Source organism: Rhinopithecus roxellana, chromosome 1, assembly GCF_007565055.1.
Source record: "Rhinopithecus roxellana isolate Shanxi Qingling chromosome 1, ASM756505v1, whole genome shotgun sequence".
NCBI lineage: Eukaryota > Metazoa > Chordata > Mammalia > Primates > Cercopithecidae > Rhinopithecus > Rhinopithecus roxellana.
The window spans coordinates 204,186,611-204,200,585 of NC_044549.1; the positions used below are offsets into that span (position 1 = coordinate 204,186,611).

A 13,975-nucleotide genomic window follows, 5' to 3' on the forward strand; every position below is an offset into this window, starting at 1 on the left:
TCAGGGCAGGGACAAGATCTCATTCTTCTACTGCACCTAGCAAAGTGCCAGGTACATCATAGCATTTGACAAATGATGGATGCATGAGAGGATGGATGGATGGATGCATGGATGATGGATGGACAAAGCTATGAAGAACAAGTGGGACCAAAGCCAGTGGAAAATGGACAGGCTGGTTTAAGCAAAGGTGAGCCAGTTGTTAGGAAAGGAATTTTTAAAAGACTATAAAACAATGACTGTGTGTAAAAGACCATGGTGAAGAAGATAACTGTCTCTTACCTTCATCAAGCAGCCAGCAAACACAAGGAAGCCTTTTGAATGTAGATGCTTGGCCAACGAGAACCCAAATCCAGAGTCACAGCCTGTGACCAGGACAGCTTTGCTGCCAACCTGTTTTACAAGGTCAGATTCCATGTTAGGAACCAGGGGTACAGGGGCAAAGTGACCGGGCCTCTCGACCCTCTGTGCAGTGAGAGCTAGTGCTTCCTGAGTGGCCCCAGCCTGGCCCTCCCTACCTTGTTCTTGCTGTCTGGAGAAGCACCACGGTATAGTGGAAAGGCCAGGTTCTAACCCAGACTCTGCCACCAACCAGCAATGCTGCTTGAGAAAATTACTTCTGCCTTTAGAATCTCATCTACAAGCCCCCATGCTACATGTGAGAAACAGTGGTCTTTTTTAAATGCTCAATGTAGTTAGTGATAGAGCTGGAACAGAAACCAGGGCTAAGAGATTCCAGAGTCTAAACTCTTCTTTTTTTTTTTTTTTTTTTTGAGATGGAGTTTGGCTGCTGTTGCCCAGGCTGGATTACAGTGGCGCGATCTCAGCTCACCGCAAAACCTTCACCTTCTGGGTTCAGGTGATTCTCCTGCCTCAGCCTCCCGGGTAGCTGGGATTATAGGTATGCACCACCACGCCCGGCTAATTTTGTGTTTTTAGTAGAGATGGGGTTTCTCCATGTTGGCCAGGCTGGTCTCAAACTCCCTACCTCAGATGATCCACGCACCTCAACTTCCCAAAGTGCTGGGATTACAGGCGTGAGCCACTGCGCCAGACCTCCAGGGTCTAAACTCTTAACCCCTAACTTGCTGGGTGGGGCTGGGAGTTCTGGCTCCACACTAGGCCTCCACCGATACCTTCCTAGCTGGGAGGGGCTGGAGTGCCTCATTACTGATTCCTTCCCACATGGATGGGGGTATGTGAGCTCATTACAGATGAGGGGCTTTGGAGGAGGTTTAAGTGAGAAAGTGGCTCCGAGTGTCCTGGAAACACTAAAGCCCCACTCTGAGGGTAGCTCAGGGCCCAGGGGCCCAGAGGAAAGGGTTCTGACCATCCAACTGGCTCCCAGGTAGCTGGGCTTCCACTCACCGGCTCCACTGCACCGGCATAAGTCCGACGGCCAGTCGGGATAAAGGAAGTAGAACCAAGCAATAGTGGGCGTCTGCAAGAGAAAAGGAAGCCGTGAGTACCAGGACAGACCTTGTTCCTGGGGCAGAAGCAGCTAGACAGACCCTCAGCCACACTGGCCTAAAGCAGCACTGGCTGTCTCTCCAGCCCCGGCTCCTGGAGACAGCTTGCTGGTACAACTGAGTAAGAGGCCCTCTTTCCACCAGCGTTGCTGGCTGACAGAAAGTGAGCCAGCATTTGCTATGGCTATGTTTGCCACTGTCCAGGAAGAGCCTTCCTGAGAATAAAGTCCATTTCGAAGCTATTTTTGTTGGGCAGGCTCTGCCAAACCCTGGCCATCCAGTGTCCCACTCCAACAAAGGTCCATTTTCTGCTTTCTAAGGTGACATAGATAGGTGATGTTTCAAGCTAATTCAAGTGTGAACTATCCTTGCAGTAGCATAGCTTTGCTAAAGCCTTCTGCAATTTTGATGTCTTAATCCCCAGTAGGCTAAGCTTCCTGATAGTTATTTCAACCATACTTTTTATTTTAAAATAATTGTAGATTCACATGCAATTAAAAAATAATACAGAGAGATGCCAGATCTTACCTAATTTCCTCTAAGGGTAGCATCTTGCAAAACTGTATTACCATATCACAACCAGGATATTGACACCGATACAATAAAAATACAGAAGTTTCCATCACCACGAGAATCCTTCATGGTACCCTTTTATAGCCACATCTACTTTCTTCCCACCCCACACCATCTTTAACCACCACAAATCTGTTCCCCATCTCTATAATTTTAGCATTTCAAGAATGTTATGTAAATGGAATCATACAGTATGTATCCTTCAGGGGCTGACATTTTTCATTCAACATAATCCTCTGGAGATTCACCCAGATTGTTATGTATCAATAATTTGCTTCTTTTTTATTGCTAGGTAATGCTCCAGGACACAGGGGTGTCACAATTTGCTTAACTATTTTACCTACTGAAGGACGGCTGAGTTGTTTCCCATTTGGGCATATTATGAATAAAGCTGATTGAACATTCCTACACAGGTTTTTGCGCAAACGTTAAGTTTTCATTTCTCTCGGATGGACGCCTGGGGTGCAACTGCTGGGTCATATGGTAGTTGCAGATTTCGTTTTTTAAGAAACTGACAAACTGTTTATGAAAGTGGTTGTAGCATTCTACACTCCCAGTAGCAATGTCTGAGCGACCCAGTTACCCCATATCCTTGCCGGCATTTGGTGGGGTCACTATTTTCTAGTTTAGCCATGCTGAAAACTGTAGCATGATATTTCGCTGTGGTTTCAATCAGCGTTTCCCTAATGGCTAATGATGTTGAACATCTTTTCATGTTTATGTGTCACCTGTCTTAGTCTGTCTGGGCTGCTATAACAAAATACCATAGACTGGGTGGCTTATAAACAACAGAATTGTGTTCCTTACAGTTCTGGAAGCTGGGGAGTTGAAGAGCAAAGTGCCAGCAGACGGTGTTTGGTGAGGGCCCACTTTCGTCACAGACAGATGTTTTCTCACTGTAACCTCACACCTGGCAAAGGTCTCTTTTATAAAGACGCTAATCCCATTCATGAGGGCACCACCTTCATGACCTAATCACCTCCCAGAGCCCCTATACCTCCTAGTACCAATACCTTGGGGGTTAGGACTTCAACACAGGAATTTGAGGAGAACACAAATATTCAGATCATAGCACCATACGTTTGGTAAAATGCCTCTTCATGTCTTTTGCTAATATTCTATTGAATTGTTTGTTCTTCTACCCCATTGAACGTTGAGAGTTCTTCAGTTGTCCTACCTGCTAGTCCTTTGTTACATATGTGGTGGGCAAAATTTTTCTCCTCGTCTATAACGTGCCTTTTTATCCTCTGTAACAGGGTCGACTGCAGGGGGGAAGTGTTTCACCTGGACTCGGAATCAGGAGACCAGGGGTTGTAACCCAGACTCTGCCACCAACCAACGACTTCTGCCTTCAGGATGTGTGTCCTCATCTACAATCACCCATGCACCACGTGGGACAACAGAGGAGTTTTAAACGCCCAACGTAGTTAGTGATAGACCTAACTAGTAAAACCAGGGCTGAGAGAGTCCAGAGTCTAAACTCTTAACCCCTAAATAAAATCTAATTTTTCCTTTTATGGGGCATGCTTTTGGTGTCAAGTCTCAGAGCTCCTTGCCCCCAGAACACAAAGATTTTCTTCTATGTTCTTTTCTAAAAGTTTTATAGTTTTGGCTGGGTGCGGTGGTGTACGCCTGTAATCCCAGCGCTTTGGGAGGCTGACGTGGGCAGATTGCTTGAGCTCAGGAGTTCGAGAACAGCCTGGGCAACATGGCGAAGCCCCATCTCTGCAAAAAATATGAAAATTAGTCAGGCCTGGTAGCTCACGCCTGTAAGTCCCAGCTACTTGGAAGGCTGAGGCCAGAGGATCAACTGAGCCCAGGAGGCGGAGGTTGCAATGAGCTGAGATCGCGCCACTGCACTGCAGGCCTGGGGGACAGAGGGAGACCCTGTCTCAAAAAAAAAAAAAAAAAAGGGTTATAGTTTTATGTTTTACATCTTAAGTCTATGATCCATTAATTTTTGTGTAAGATGTCAGACCTAGGTCTAAGTTTTGTGTCCATTTGCTCCAGCGCCATTTTTTGAAAACGTTATCTTTCCTCCATTGAATTGCTTTTGCACTTTTGTCAAAAACTGGTTGCGCATATTTGGGTGGGCCTATTTCTGGATTTTCTATTCTGATTCATTGATATATGTGCTGCTACTTTATTTTTCTTCTTCAAAATTCTTTTAGCTATTCTATTTCCTTTGCCTTTCCATATAAATTTTAGAGTAATCTTGTCTTTATCTATAAAAAATATGACTGGGATTTTTATAGAAAGTGTGCTAAACCTGTGTGTCAATTTGGGGAAAGTTGGCATCTTAGTTTGTTGAGTCTTCCAATTCCTGAGTACAGTATGGGGTTTCCATTTACATAGATCTTTGATTTCTTTCATCAGTGTTGTGTAGTTCTCAGCATTTAAATCCGATACAAGCAGCCGGGAATGGTGGGTCATGCCTGTAATCCCAGAACTTTGGGAGGCCGAGGCGGGTGGATCACCTGAGGTCAGGAGTTCGAGACCAGCCTGGCCAACATGGTAAAACCCTGACTCTACTAAAAATACAAAAAACCAGCCGGGCATGGTGGTGGGGGGGGGGGGTGGTGGTGCCTGTAATCCCAGTTCCTCGGGAGGCTGAGGCAGGAGAATCGCTTGAACCCAGAAGGTGGAGGTCAAAGTGAGCTGAGATCACACCATTGCACTACAGCCTGGGCAACAAGAGCGAAACTCTGTCTCAAAAAAAGCCAACCAAACAAAACAAAACAAAACAAAAAACAAATCCTACACATGCTTTGTTACGTGTAACATGTTTGTTACACCTATTTCTCTCTTTTTTTGAGCAACTACAAATGGTATTGTTTTGTTTTATTTTATTTTATTTTTTGAGACAGGGTCTCACTCTGTTGCCTAGGCTGGAGTGCAGTAGCGTGATCTCGGCTCACTGCAACCTCTGCCTGCCACACTCAAGCAATCTTCCCACCTCAGCCTCCCCAGTAGCTGGGACTGCAGGCATGCACCACCACGCTCAGCTAATTTTTGTATTTTTTGCAGAGACAGGGTCTCACCATGTTGCCTAGGTTGATCTTGAACTCCTGGACTCAAGTGATCCTCCCACTTCATCCTCCCAAAGTGCTGGGATTACAGGCATGAACTTCCACATCTGGCCAAAATGGTATTTTTTAAAAATTTGATATCCATATGTTCATTGCTAGTATACAAAAATGCAATCGATTTTTGTGTGTTATCTTGTATCTTGTAACCCTGCTAAACTTACTTATTAGTTCTGAGAGAGTTTTTTGTGGATGCCTCAGGATCTTCTATGTACACAATCATGTAATCTGCAAATAGTGAGTCTTATTCCTTCTTTTCCTATCTATATGACTTATTTCCATTTCTTACCTTATTGCACTGGCTAGAAATTATAGCATTATGTTGGATAAGTGGTGAGACTAACATCCTTGGTTTGTTCCCCATCTTAGGGGCAAAGCATTCAGTCTCACCCTTAAGTATGTTAGCTGAAGGCTTATGGTGTATACCCTGTATCAAGTTCAGGAAATTCCCCCTCTATGTCTATTTTTCCTGAGATTTTTGAAATCATAAATGTGTGCTAAATTTTGCGTTTTCTGCATTGATAGAGAGCATTATGTAAGTTTTCTTCTTTTAGTTCATTAATTTGGTGGATGAGATTCATTTTCAAATAACGAACCATCCTTATATCCCTGGAACAAACCCACATGTTCCGTCTTACTAGGCTGGTCATTTGGCTAGAGAGAGCAAATTTTTGGGGGGGCTTTTTGCATCTGAGCTTACCGGCATTTCTGGGATGCCGGCTTCTTCGACTCCAAATCTGGGACATAAGAAACAAAAAACCCTAGAGAATTCATCACTGTGCTGTTTCTTGGGTCCTGAGATTCTTAGCTGGTCTGCCTTCTTTTCTCTGCCTTTTAAGAGGCATTTTATATATTATATATTTACTAAATTATTTATAATTTATGTAATATCCAGGGTTTTTAGTTGTACTTAACAGAAAGAATAGAGAAAAGTACATCTACTCCATCTTCCCAGAAGCAGAGGTCCTGTTAGTTTTTAAATGAATATTAACCCAGTAATGACAAGTGGAGGAGGGAGTGGTGAATGAGCAGGTGGTAATGGGGGAAAAGAGATGGGAGATAGACTTACCTTTTCTGTATACCATTTTACGGCATTCAAATTTTGTTTTTTGTTTTGTTTTGCTTTGTTTTTGAGACAGAGTTTCACTCTTGTTGCCTAGGCTGGAGTGCAGTGGCACGATCTTAGCTCACTGCAACCTCCGCCTCCCGGGTTCAAGCAATTCTCCTGCCTCAGCCTCTTGAGTAGCTGGGACTACAGGCTTGAGCCACCATGCCCGGCCAATTTTTGTATTTTCAGTAGAGACACGGTTTCATCATATTGGCCAGGCTGGTCTCGAACTCCTGACCTCAAGTGATTCGTCTGCCTCGGTCTCCCAAAGTGCTGGATTACAGGCGTGAGCTACCGCACCCAGCCTGCCATTCAAATTTTGTACCATGTGAATATGTCACCTATTCAACATATTAAGCTTTTAAAAAAATTATTAAAATATGTTCTTAAAGAACGTTAAATTCACTAGACTGAAATGAGGGTTCTCTAGGAAAACCCGCCAAGGTAACCGCCTGTCCTTTTGCACTGCCACAGAGGAGTCTCTTTGGATTTTAAGTCTGCGTATGGATGGCCCTGAGTGAGCAGGATAGTGTGGTCGGTACACCTGAAGTTCATGAATGACTCCATCCAAAGAGCATCACTTTGTTTTCCCACGACCCCCAGTGTGGCTCTGCAGAAAGGAGAAGCTGTCATTGAAACCGCCATTGCGAAAAACTGAGACAGAGAAAGAGAGCGGACCTAACCAGCTCCATGTTGCTTCTAACCTCCAAGCTGTCCTTGTTCATTCTTGGCTGTGGGCTGAGCTAGCTTTGGGAGGAACTCCGTTTATAGTTTATAGTTTTATTTTTTTGAGATGGAGTTTCACTCTTGTCACCCAGGATAGAGTGCAGTAGTACGATCTTGGCTCGCTGCAACCTCCATCTCCTGGGTTCAAGCAATTCTCCTGCTTCAGCTTCCCAAGTAGTTGGGATTACAGGCATCCGCCACCACGCCCAGCTAATTTTTGTATTTTCAGTAGAGATGGGGTTTTGTCATGTTGGCCAGGCTGGTCTCGAATTCCTGACCTCAGGTGATCCGCCCACCTCAGCCTCCCAAAGTACAGGCGTGAGCCACCGCGCCCAGCCTATAGTTTACAGTTTAAAACAAAGATGGCAGACCTTTCCCAAAACAAAACTCCTTCTTGCCTGGGGATTAGACTGTTTTTGTAGGACTAACAAATTAGGCACAAGATTAGAAATTATAAACTATAATTTACAGTCATGTAGCTGGAAGCTACAAGATTCTGACCCTCCCTAAACTGCTCCTAAGGTCAGTGCTTGAGATATTTTGCAGACCCTGACCTTGATGGGTCAGCTGGCACCACACGGATGGATAAATTGGCTCATCTGATCTTGTGGCCCCGACCCAGGAACTGACTCAGCGCAAGAGGACAGCTTCAATTTCCCATGATTGTGTCTCCGGCCCAACCAATCAACACTCTCTCACTGGCCTTCTCCCACCCACCAAATTATCCTTAAAAACACTGATCCCTGAATGCTTGGAGAGACTGATTTGAGTAATAATAAAACTCTGGTCTCTTGCACAGCCACCTCTGCATGAATTACTCTTTGTCTATTGCAATTCCTCTGTCTTGATAAACCAGTTCTGTCTAGGCAGCAAGCAAGGTGAACCCACTGGGCAGTTACATCCCTAGTGGAACTAGATGATTTATTCCTGTCTCCTTAAAGGCCACCCCCTTAGAACTTTTTTTTCTTTCTTTCTTTCTTTTTTTTTTTTTTAGACAGCATCTCATTCTTTCACCCAGACTGGAGGGCTGTGGTGCAACCTCAGTTTACTGCAACCTCCGCCTCCCGGGTTCAAGCGATTCTCGTGCCTCTGGCTCCCAAGCAGCTGGGATTATAGGCATGCGCCACCACACCCTGCTAATGTTTGTGTTTTTAGTAGAGACGGGGTTTCACCATGTTGGCCAGGCTGGTCTTGAACTCTTGGCCTCAAGTGATCCACCTGCCTTGGCCTCCCAAAGTGCTGGGATTACAGGTGTAAGCCACCGTGCCCAACCTACCTGACATTTTTTAAAGTAACAAAAAGCAAAAACGTCGTGGCGGGGAGCAGTGGCTCACTGGCCTGTTAAAAAGCAAACTCCCAGGCCCCTCCCGTTGACATTCTGATTCAGTAGGAAGGGCTGCCCCAGAAATCTGTGTGTGTCATTCACCTCAGGGGATTCCAGTACAAAAGGTCCTGGGTGAAGAACTGGTTCATCTAGGTTCAGAGCAGTTGTTCTCTGGGCCCCTGTTTATCAGAATCACTTGGAAATGTGATCATGGTTGTGTGGTTATATTATTAAAACGAGTTCTTATCATTTAGAGATAAATACTAAAATATTTGCAAATGAAATACCACGTTCAGGAATTGCTTCGAAAAAAATCTAGTATGGGGAGGGGAGGAAAACGGAGAAGCAGCTGAAACAAGATTGGTCATGTGCTGATAATTATGGAAACCCAGGTGATAGGTACACCAGAGATTAATATACCGCTTTCTACTTTTGCATTTGTTTGAGATTCTCCATAGAACGATTTTTTTTTTTCAATCACAGCGAAGTTCTTTAAAGTATTCCTTTGCCTAGCGTCACTCCTGACCCAGGGATGAGGCACAGATACTTTTTCCCTCACTGTTCTCTAGGTGAGTCTAACCCATAACCAAAGTTCAATACCTCTGCCCTACAGAAAAAGAAAAAAAAGGCCTATCCCCAGAAGGTTCCCCTTGGAGCCTCATGACTGCCAAAGCCCCAAAATCCCTGTGAACAGCTGGAGGCCACAGCCCAGCTGAGCTGTGACAGACACTGCTCTTTGCCTGCCAGCATCCATTCTTCTCAGGTGCCTCACTAACCAAAATCTGGATTTTGTCCGGGCCAGCAGTGTGCCCAACTCTTTCCAGACCGCCGCCCACCTCGTGGTCACGTGACCTGCCTCTGGCCAATAGCGTGTAAGCAGAGGTCGACCATGATTGCTGAGTTTTGCTTTCCCGATGCAGGTGCGTTGCTTCTTCCTGCCTGGACTGAGGCTGGAGGTGGAGGACTATCACAGTATCCTGGGATCCTGAGCTGCCTTCACAATAACACAGTGGAAAAAAACACGCCTGGGTTCCCCAAAGCCACAATGGCCCTGGACTTCTAGGGGTTCCTGCTACTCTTAGTGTGAAGCAATCCCAGCAGATACACTGGTCTCCCAGGGCTAAGAATGCCCATGAGGCCTTAGGCCCAAAACCAGCACATAAAATAGTGTGTATTTCCCTGGAGGGTCTCCTCTGCCCAGGAGGGTCCTGCAGTGACAGCAAGCTGCTGGCCAACCAAGCCACTAACACCAACAGTTACGCCAGTCTCAGTCTCTCGGGAGGCACAAGCTAAGCTCAAGATGGTCAACACACTTTCTTTCTTTCTCTTTTTTTAAGACGGAGTTTTGCCCTTGTTGCCCAGGCTGGAGTACGATGGCGCGGTCTCGGCTCACCGCAACCTCTTCCTCCCAGGTTCAAGTGATTCTCCTGCCTCAGCCTCCCGAGTAGCTGGGATTATAGGCATGTACAAGCACACCCAGCTAATTTTGTATTTCTATTAGAGACGGAGTTTCTCTATGTTTGACAGGTTGGTCTCGAACTCCCGACCTCAGGTGATCCACCTGTCTCGGCCTCCCAAAGTGCTGGGATTACAGGCGTGAGCCACCGCACCCCGCGGGTCAACACACTTTCTGAAGGGAGAACCCAAAGGGGTGGCTGTGAGATTCAAAAGACGAGAGCTTCCTGATTTTTGCCCTAACCCAGGAACAGAATTAGAGAGGGAGGAAGCAGTGCAGTCTGGCACCTCCCCAAGGCCCTGTGGAAGAGCCTGCTGTCCTCAGAGCCCTGGCCGTCCCGGCTGCATTGGAGAGCGCTCCCTTTGCTGGCCAGGGCGTTCATTCTGGCTTCTCTCTCTTACCAGTTTGTGTGCCTATACCTTTTATTGTCCCCATCAGGAATCAGCAACAATAACCAGTAACCCAGCTTTCTGCTGAGAGGAGCCATGAGTCCATTCGAATCTAACAAGACAGGGCTTAGGCAGAACACACGTCAGTGGCACAGGTGCAGCTCGGGAGAAATACGGCCTCGCGGCAGCATCCGTGAAAAAAATTCAGCCTGTTTGACCATGAATCACACATGTGGTGTGGCGGCCAAAAGAAGCTATGTGAGCCTGGGCTGGACAGGAAAGAAACTAGGATAGGGGAGGCAAGAGCCCTTCTCTACTCTGCCTGGGTCAGGCCACCCTGGGAGCATCATGCGCTGCACCTGGCCTGGGAGCTGAGCACTGGTGACCAAAGTCCAGGAGGCGGGGTCCCAGATGTGAGGGTAAGGCACCTGCCCCAAGGATGGCACCTGCCCAGGGATGCCAGAGTCTTCTGGCAAAGCTGGAAATCTGAAATCGGAGGGCCATGGGGAGCCAGTAAGCACAGCAGGTTGTCAGGTGTTGGGGTTGGGGGCCTTATCCAACCACTCCTGGGAAGGTTTTCATCTGGACAGAGCCATGTGTACTGGGTGACGCTTGCTCTGGGCATGTCAACAGTGGTGGTGTTTTGTTCAGGCACCACATCTTAAGAAGGAGCACAGGCAAAGTGCAGATCATTCAGGAGGCAGTCCTGGATGATAGTGGACAAACCATGAGAGATAAACAAGGAAAAACCATGTCGGGGGAATAAGAGTAGGCGAGTGGGTGGGTGCTGAGGGGGCACAGTGCCCTGGGGAAAAGGGAATAACTCACGCAGTGTGAATGCAGGGGCAGACCCGAGAACAAGGAGTGGCATTAACAGGAGAAAATATTTCTGCTCAATAAGGACTGCATGAAAGAGATGTCCAAACAAGGAGGCCTGCTATGAGAAGTACTAACCTCTCCATCACTGGACATATTCAAACAGAGGCTATGAGGTCACTTGTTAAGGATGCTATCAGCAAGATTCACTCACAGGTGGAGACGAGTATGAGGCCCTTTCCAACTGAGAAGCAAGCAAAATGATCAGGCCAAAGGTTTTCCCCACCACTGAGACGTCCTGTGGGATCCTAGGCATGGCAATTACCCACCATGCCAGCCTCCTTTTGCACCTGGGTCCCCCTCCACACTGCCCACACCTTCACCCTGTGACATTGACTCTACTCTGACTCAGTTCTGCGGTTGGCCACCCACCGCCCAGGCCCCTCAGCCTAACCAAGTTACTTCTCAGCCCATCCACAAGATTCTGAATTCCCTTTGACAACCTTTCTTTCCCCTCACATGAGCCAGGAGCTTGACTAATGCCTCACTTTCCTTAAATTTGAGAACAAAACCTTTGTAAAAGTATTTTAACTTCCTGTGGGATTATTTTCTCCTCTGTAAAAAAAACTCCAGAAATCTCTAAAAGCCATCATGGAGACAGACTTGCCATTTCTATTAATCACCCACTGAAAAACCAATTGCAGCAAGTAACCTTCTTCCAAAAGCCCTTCAACAAAGCCAAGCTCCGTCGCTGTTCTGATGGCAGGGGCCTCCTGCCACCTGTGCCAGTGGGGTATTCTAAACTCTTCTCACGCAGGGTCCTCAGGTAGGTGGAGCCCCAACTCCAAGCCATGCCTCTGTATCTCTCAGAAATAAATTCAAGCAAATGCTGCTAAAAGCCGGGCCGGACGCGGTGAATCCCAGCACTTTGGGAGGCTGAGGCAGGAGGATCACTTGAAGTCAGGAGTTCGAGACCAGCCTAGCCAATATGGCAAAAACCCCGTCTCTACTAAAAATGCAAAAAATTAGCTGGGCGTGATGGTATATGCCTGTAGTCCCAGCTACTCGGGAGGCTAAGGCGGGAGAATTGCTTGAACCCGGGAGGGAGAGGTTGCTCTGAGCCAAGAGGTTGCCACATTTCCTGGGCAACAGGGGCTCAGTCTAAATGCATGTTCTTCTAAACATATTATTGGTCTAGAAAATATCAGTGTTCTAGCTCCTGGGACTTTGAATTTAACCTAACCTTCAATTTCACTCCCTTCAAATATAACAGAAAGAAAAAGGCATTTCTTGTTTTTTCCTTGTTCAGACTGCAAAAGAGTCAACTGTGGCAGCAGAGCCCACTGAATCCCCTGGGAAAAGGCAATTCCAGAAGCTCTCAAAGAAGAACAGCTGTTTGTCTAATTTGTACTTATATAATGCTGCCTCGAAATCACACAAATGATTCAGTGAAGTCTTGGGACATTTCAGTTAACTGATTTCATGCATAAATTTTTAAAAACAGTTATCCAGGTGGCTAAAGTGATGAGCCACATAAAATAATGTACCTCCTGGCACGATGGGCTGAGAAAAGCACCACTTCACTGCCGTGGGCTTCTTGCCACACAAATCCAAACTGAGAGACATTGTACAACATAACCAGCCAGAGTGTCAAGGTCGTGAGCGAAAAGGACTGAGGACCTGTCCCCGGTAGGAAGAAACTAAAAACACATAACACTTCCGTGCCATGTGAGACTCAGGATTCGATCCTGGACCAGAAAAAGGTCCGTCAGCCGCAGCTTGGCGACACTGGAATGAGGTCTGCAGACTAGTTAACAGTATTCTATCAATGGCAATTTCCTGATTTTGATCATTGCAGTATGGTTTTGTAAGATGTTAACATTTAGGGAAGTTAGCAGAAGGGGGATCCAGAAAACCTTTCCAATAATTTTTGCAACTTTTGTGTAAGTCTGAAGTTATTTCAAAATAAAAAGGGTTTTAAGAAGCGATTATGGCCGGGCACGGTGGCTCATACCTGGAATCCTAGCACTTTGGGAGGCCGAGGCGGGTGGATCACCTGAGGTCAGGAGTTTAAGACCAGCCTGGCCAACCTGGTGAAACCCCATCTCTACTAAAAATATAAAAATTAGCTGGGCGTGGTGGCGGGCACCTGTAATCCCAGCTACTCAGAAGGAGTTGGGAGAATCACTTAAACCCAGGAGGCGGAGGTTGCAGTGAGCCAAGATAGCGCCATTACACTCCAGCCTGGCGACACAGTGAGACTCCGCCAAAAAAAAAAAAATCGGTTATGAGAGATATTCCTCTTTGCCCTGTGCGCCCTGGGAATATGTCTTCCCAGGACACCCCTGAGTTTCCTCTGCTGGGAGACGTAGGTATTGAGAGACATCTTTGAGAATCAGGCCTCATTACTGCCTATGCTGTCCATGTGTGAAAAGCTCTGCTTGCCCAGAAAGTCACCCTCAAAGCCACCATCACTTCTAGTTGCTTACCTTGCTCCATTTTCTCTATCACAGGCACTTAGGGTTTTTCCTGGGAGCCGTGACAGGGGTCTGGAGAGGCGGGTGGCCAGCATGGTAGCAACAGGTAGTAGAATGGCCCAGTTCCTCCCAGTGGTTCTGAAACACAAACGCACCTCAGCATTACTTTGTTGCCTTCGGGGCTTTAATCAGGAGTAGTCATGATTCTTTCAGGTTGTGAAAGTCAAACTGGGCTGCATCTGTTCCACCCAGCTCCAGTCCTGGTACCAGGCAGTCCGCTCTGGGTCCTCTCTCAAGCTGCAGCCCCATGATAGAAAGAGTCAGGAGCCAGGGTGCCTGGAAGCCTGGGTTCTGGCTCTAGCTGTGCCACCAAAAGCACTGGGCAACCCTGGGCAAGTCATCACCCATTCATAACGTGAGCAGGGTGGCCCCATCAGTGATCCTCAAACTCCCAACCGCTGGGAGACTCAGGGACCCACCCCTCAGGGATTCTGACTCGGTAAATCCTATTCCTCTAACCTGCTGAAACACCCACCTGTGGTGCCCACCTGCCC

The 13,975-nt window shown here is 46.9% G+C and overlaps 1 protein-coding gene across 4 annotated transcripts in view; it reads right to left on the reverse strand.

The window, feature by feature from the left end:
- Window positions 1-13,975, reverse strand: part of BDH1 (3-hydroxybutyrate dehydrogenase 1) — a 43,674-nt gene that overhangs the window by 21,049 nt on the left and 8,650 nt on the right. For all 4 annotated transcript variants that reach the window (XM_030936988.1, XM_030936989.1, XM_030936980.1 and 1 more), the window contains exons 2-4: window positions 13,434-13,559; window positions 1,366-1,438; window positions 280-390 (exon numbers count right to left, since the gene is read on the reverse strand). In XM_030936988.1, the coding sequence (XP_030792848.1) occupies window positions 280-390; window positions 1,366-1,438; window positions 13,434-13,516 (267 nt within the window). In that variant the 5' untranslated portion in view covers window positions 13,517-13,559. The remainder of the gene's footprint in view (window positions 1-279; window positions 391-1,365; window positions 1,439-13,433; window positions 13,560-13,975) is intronic.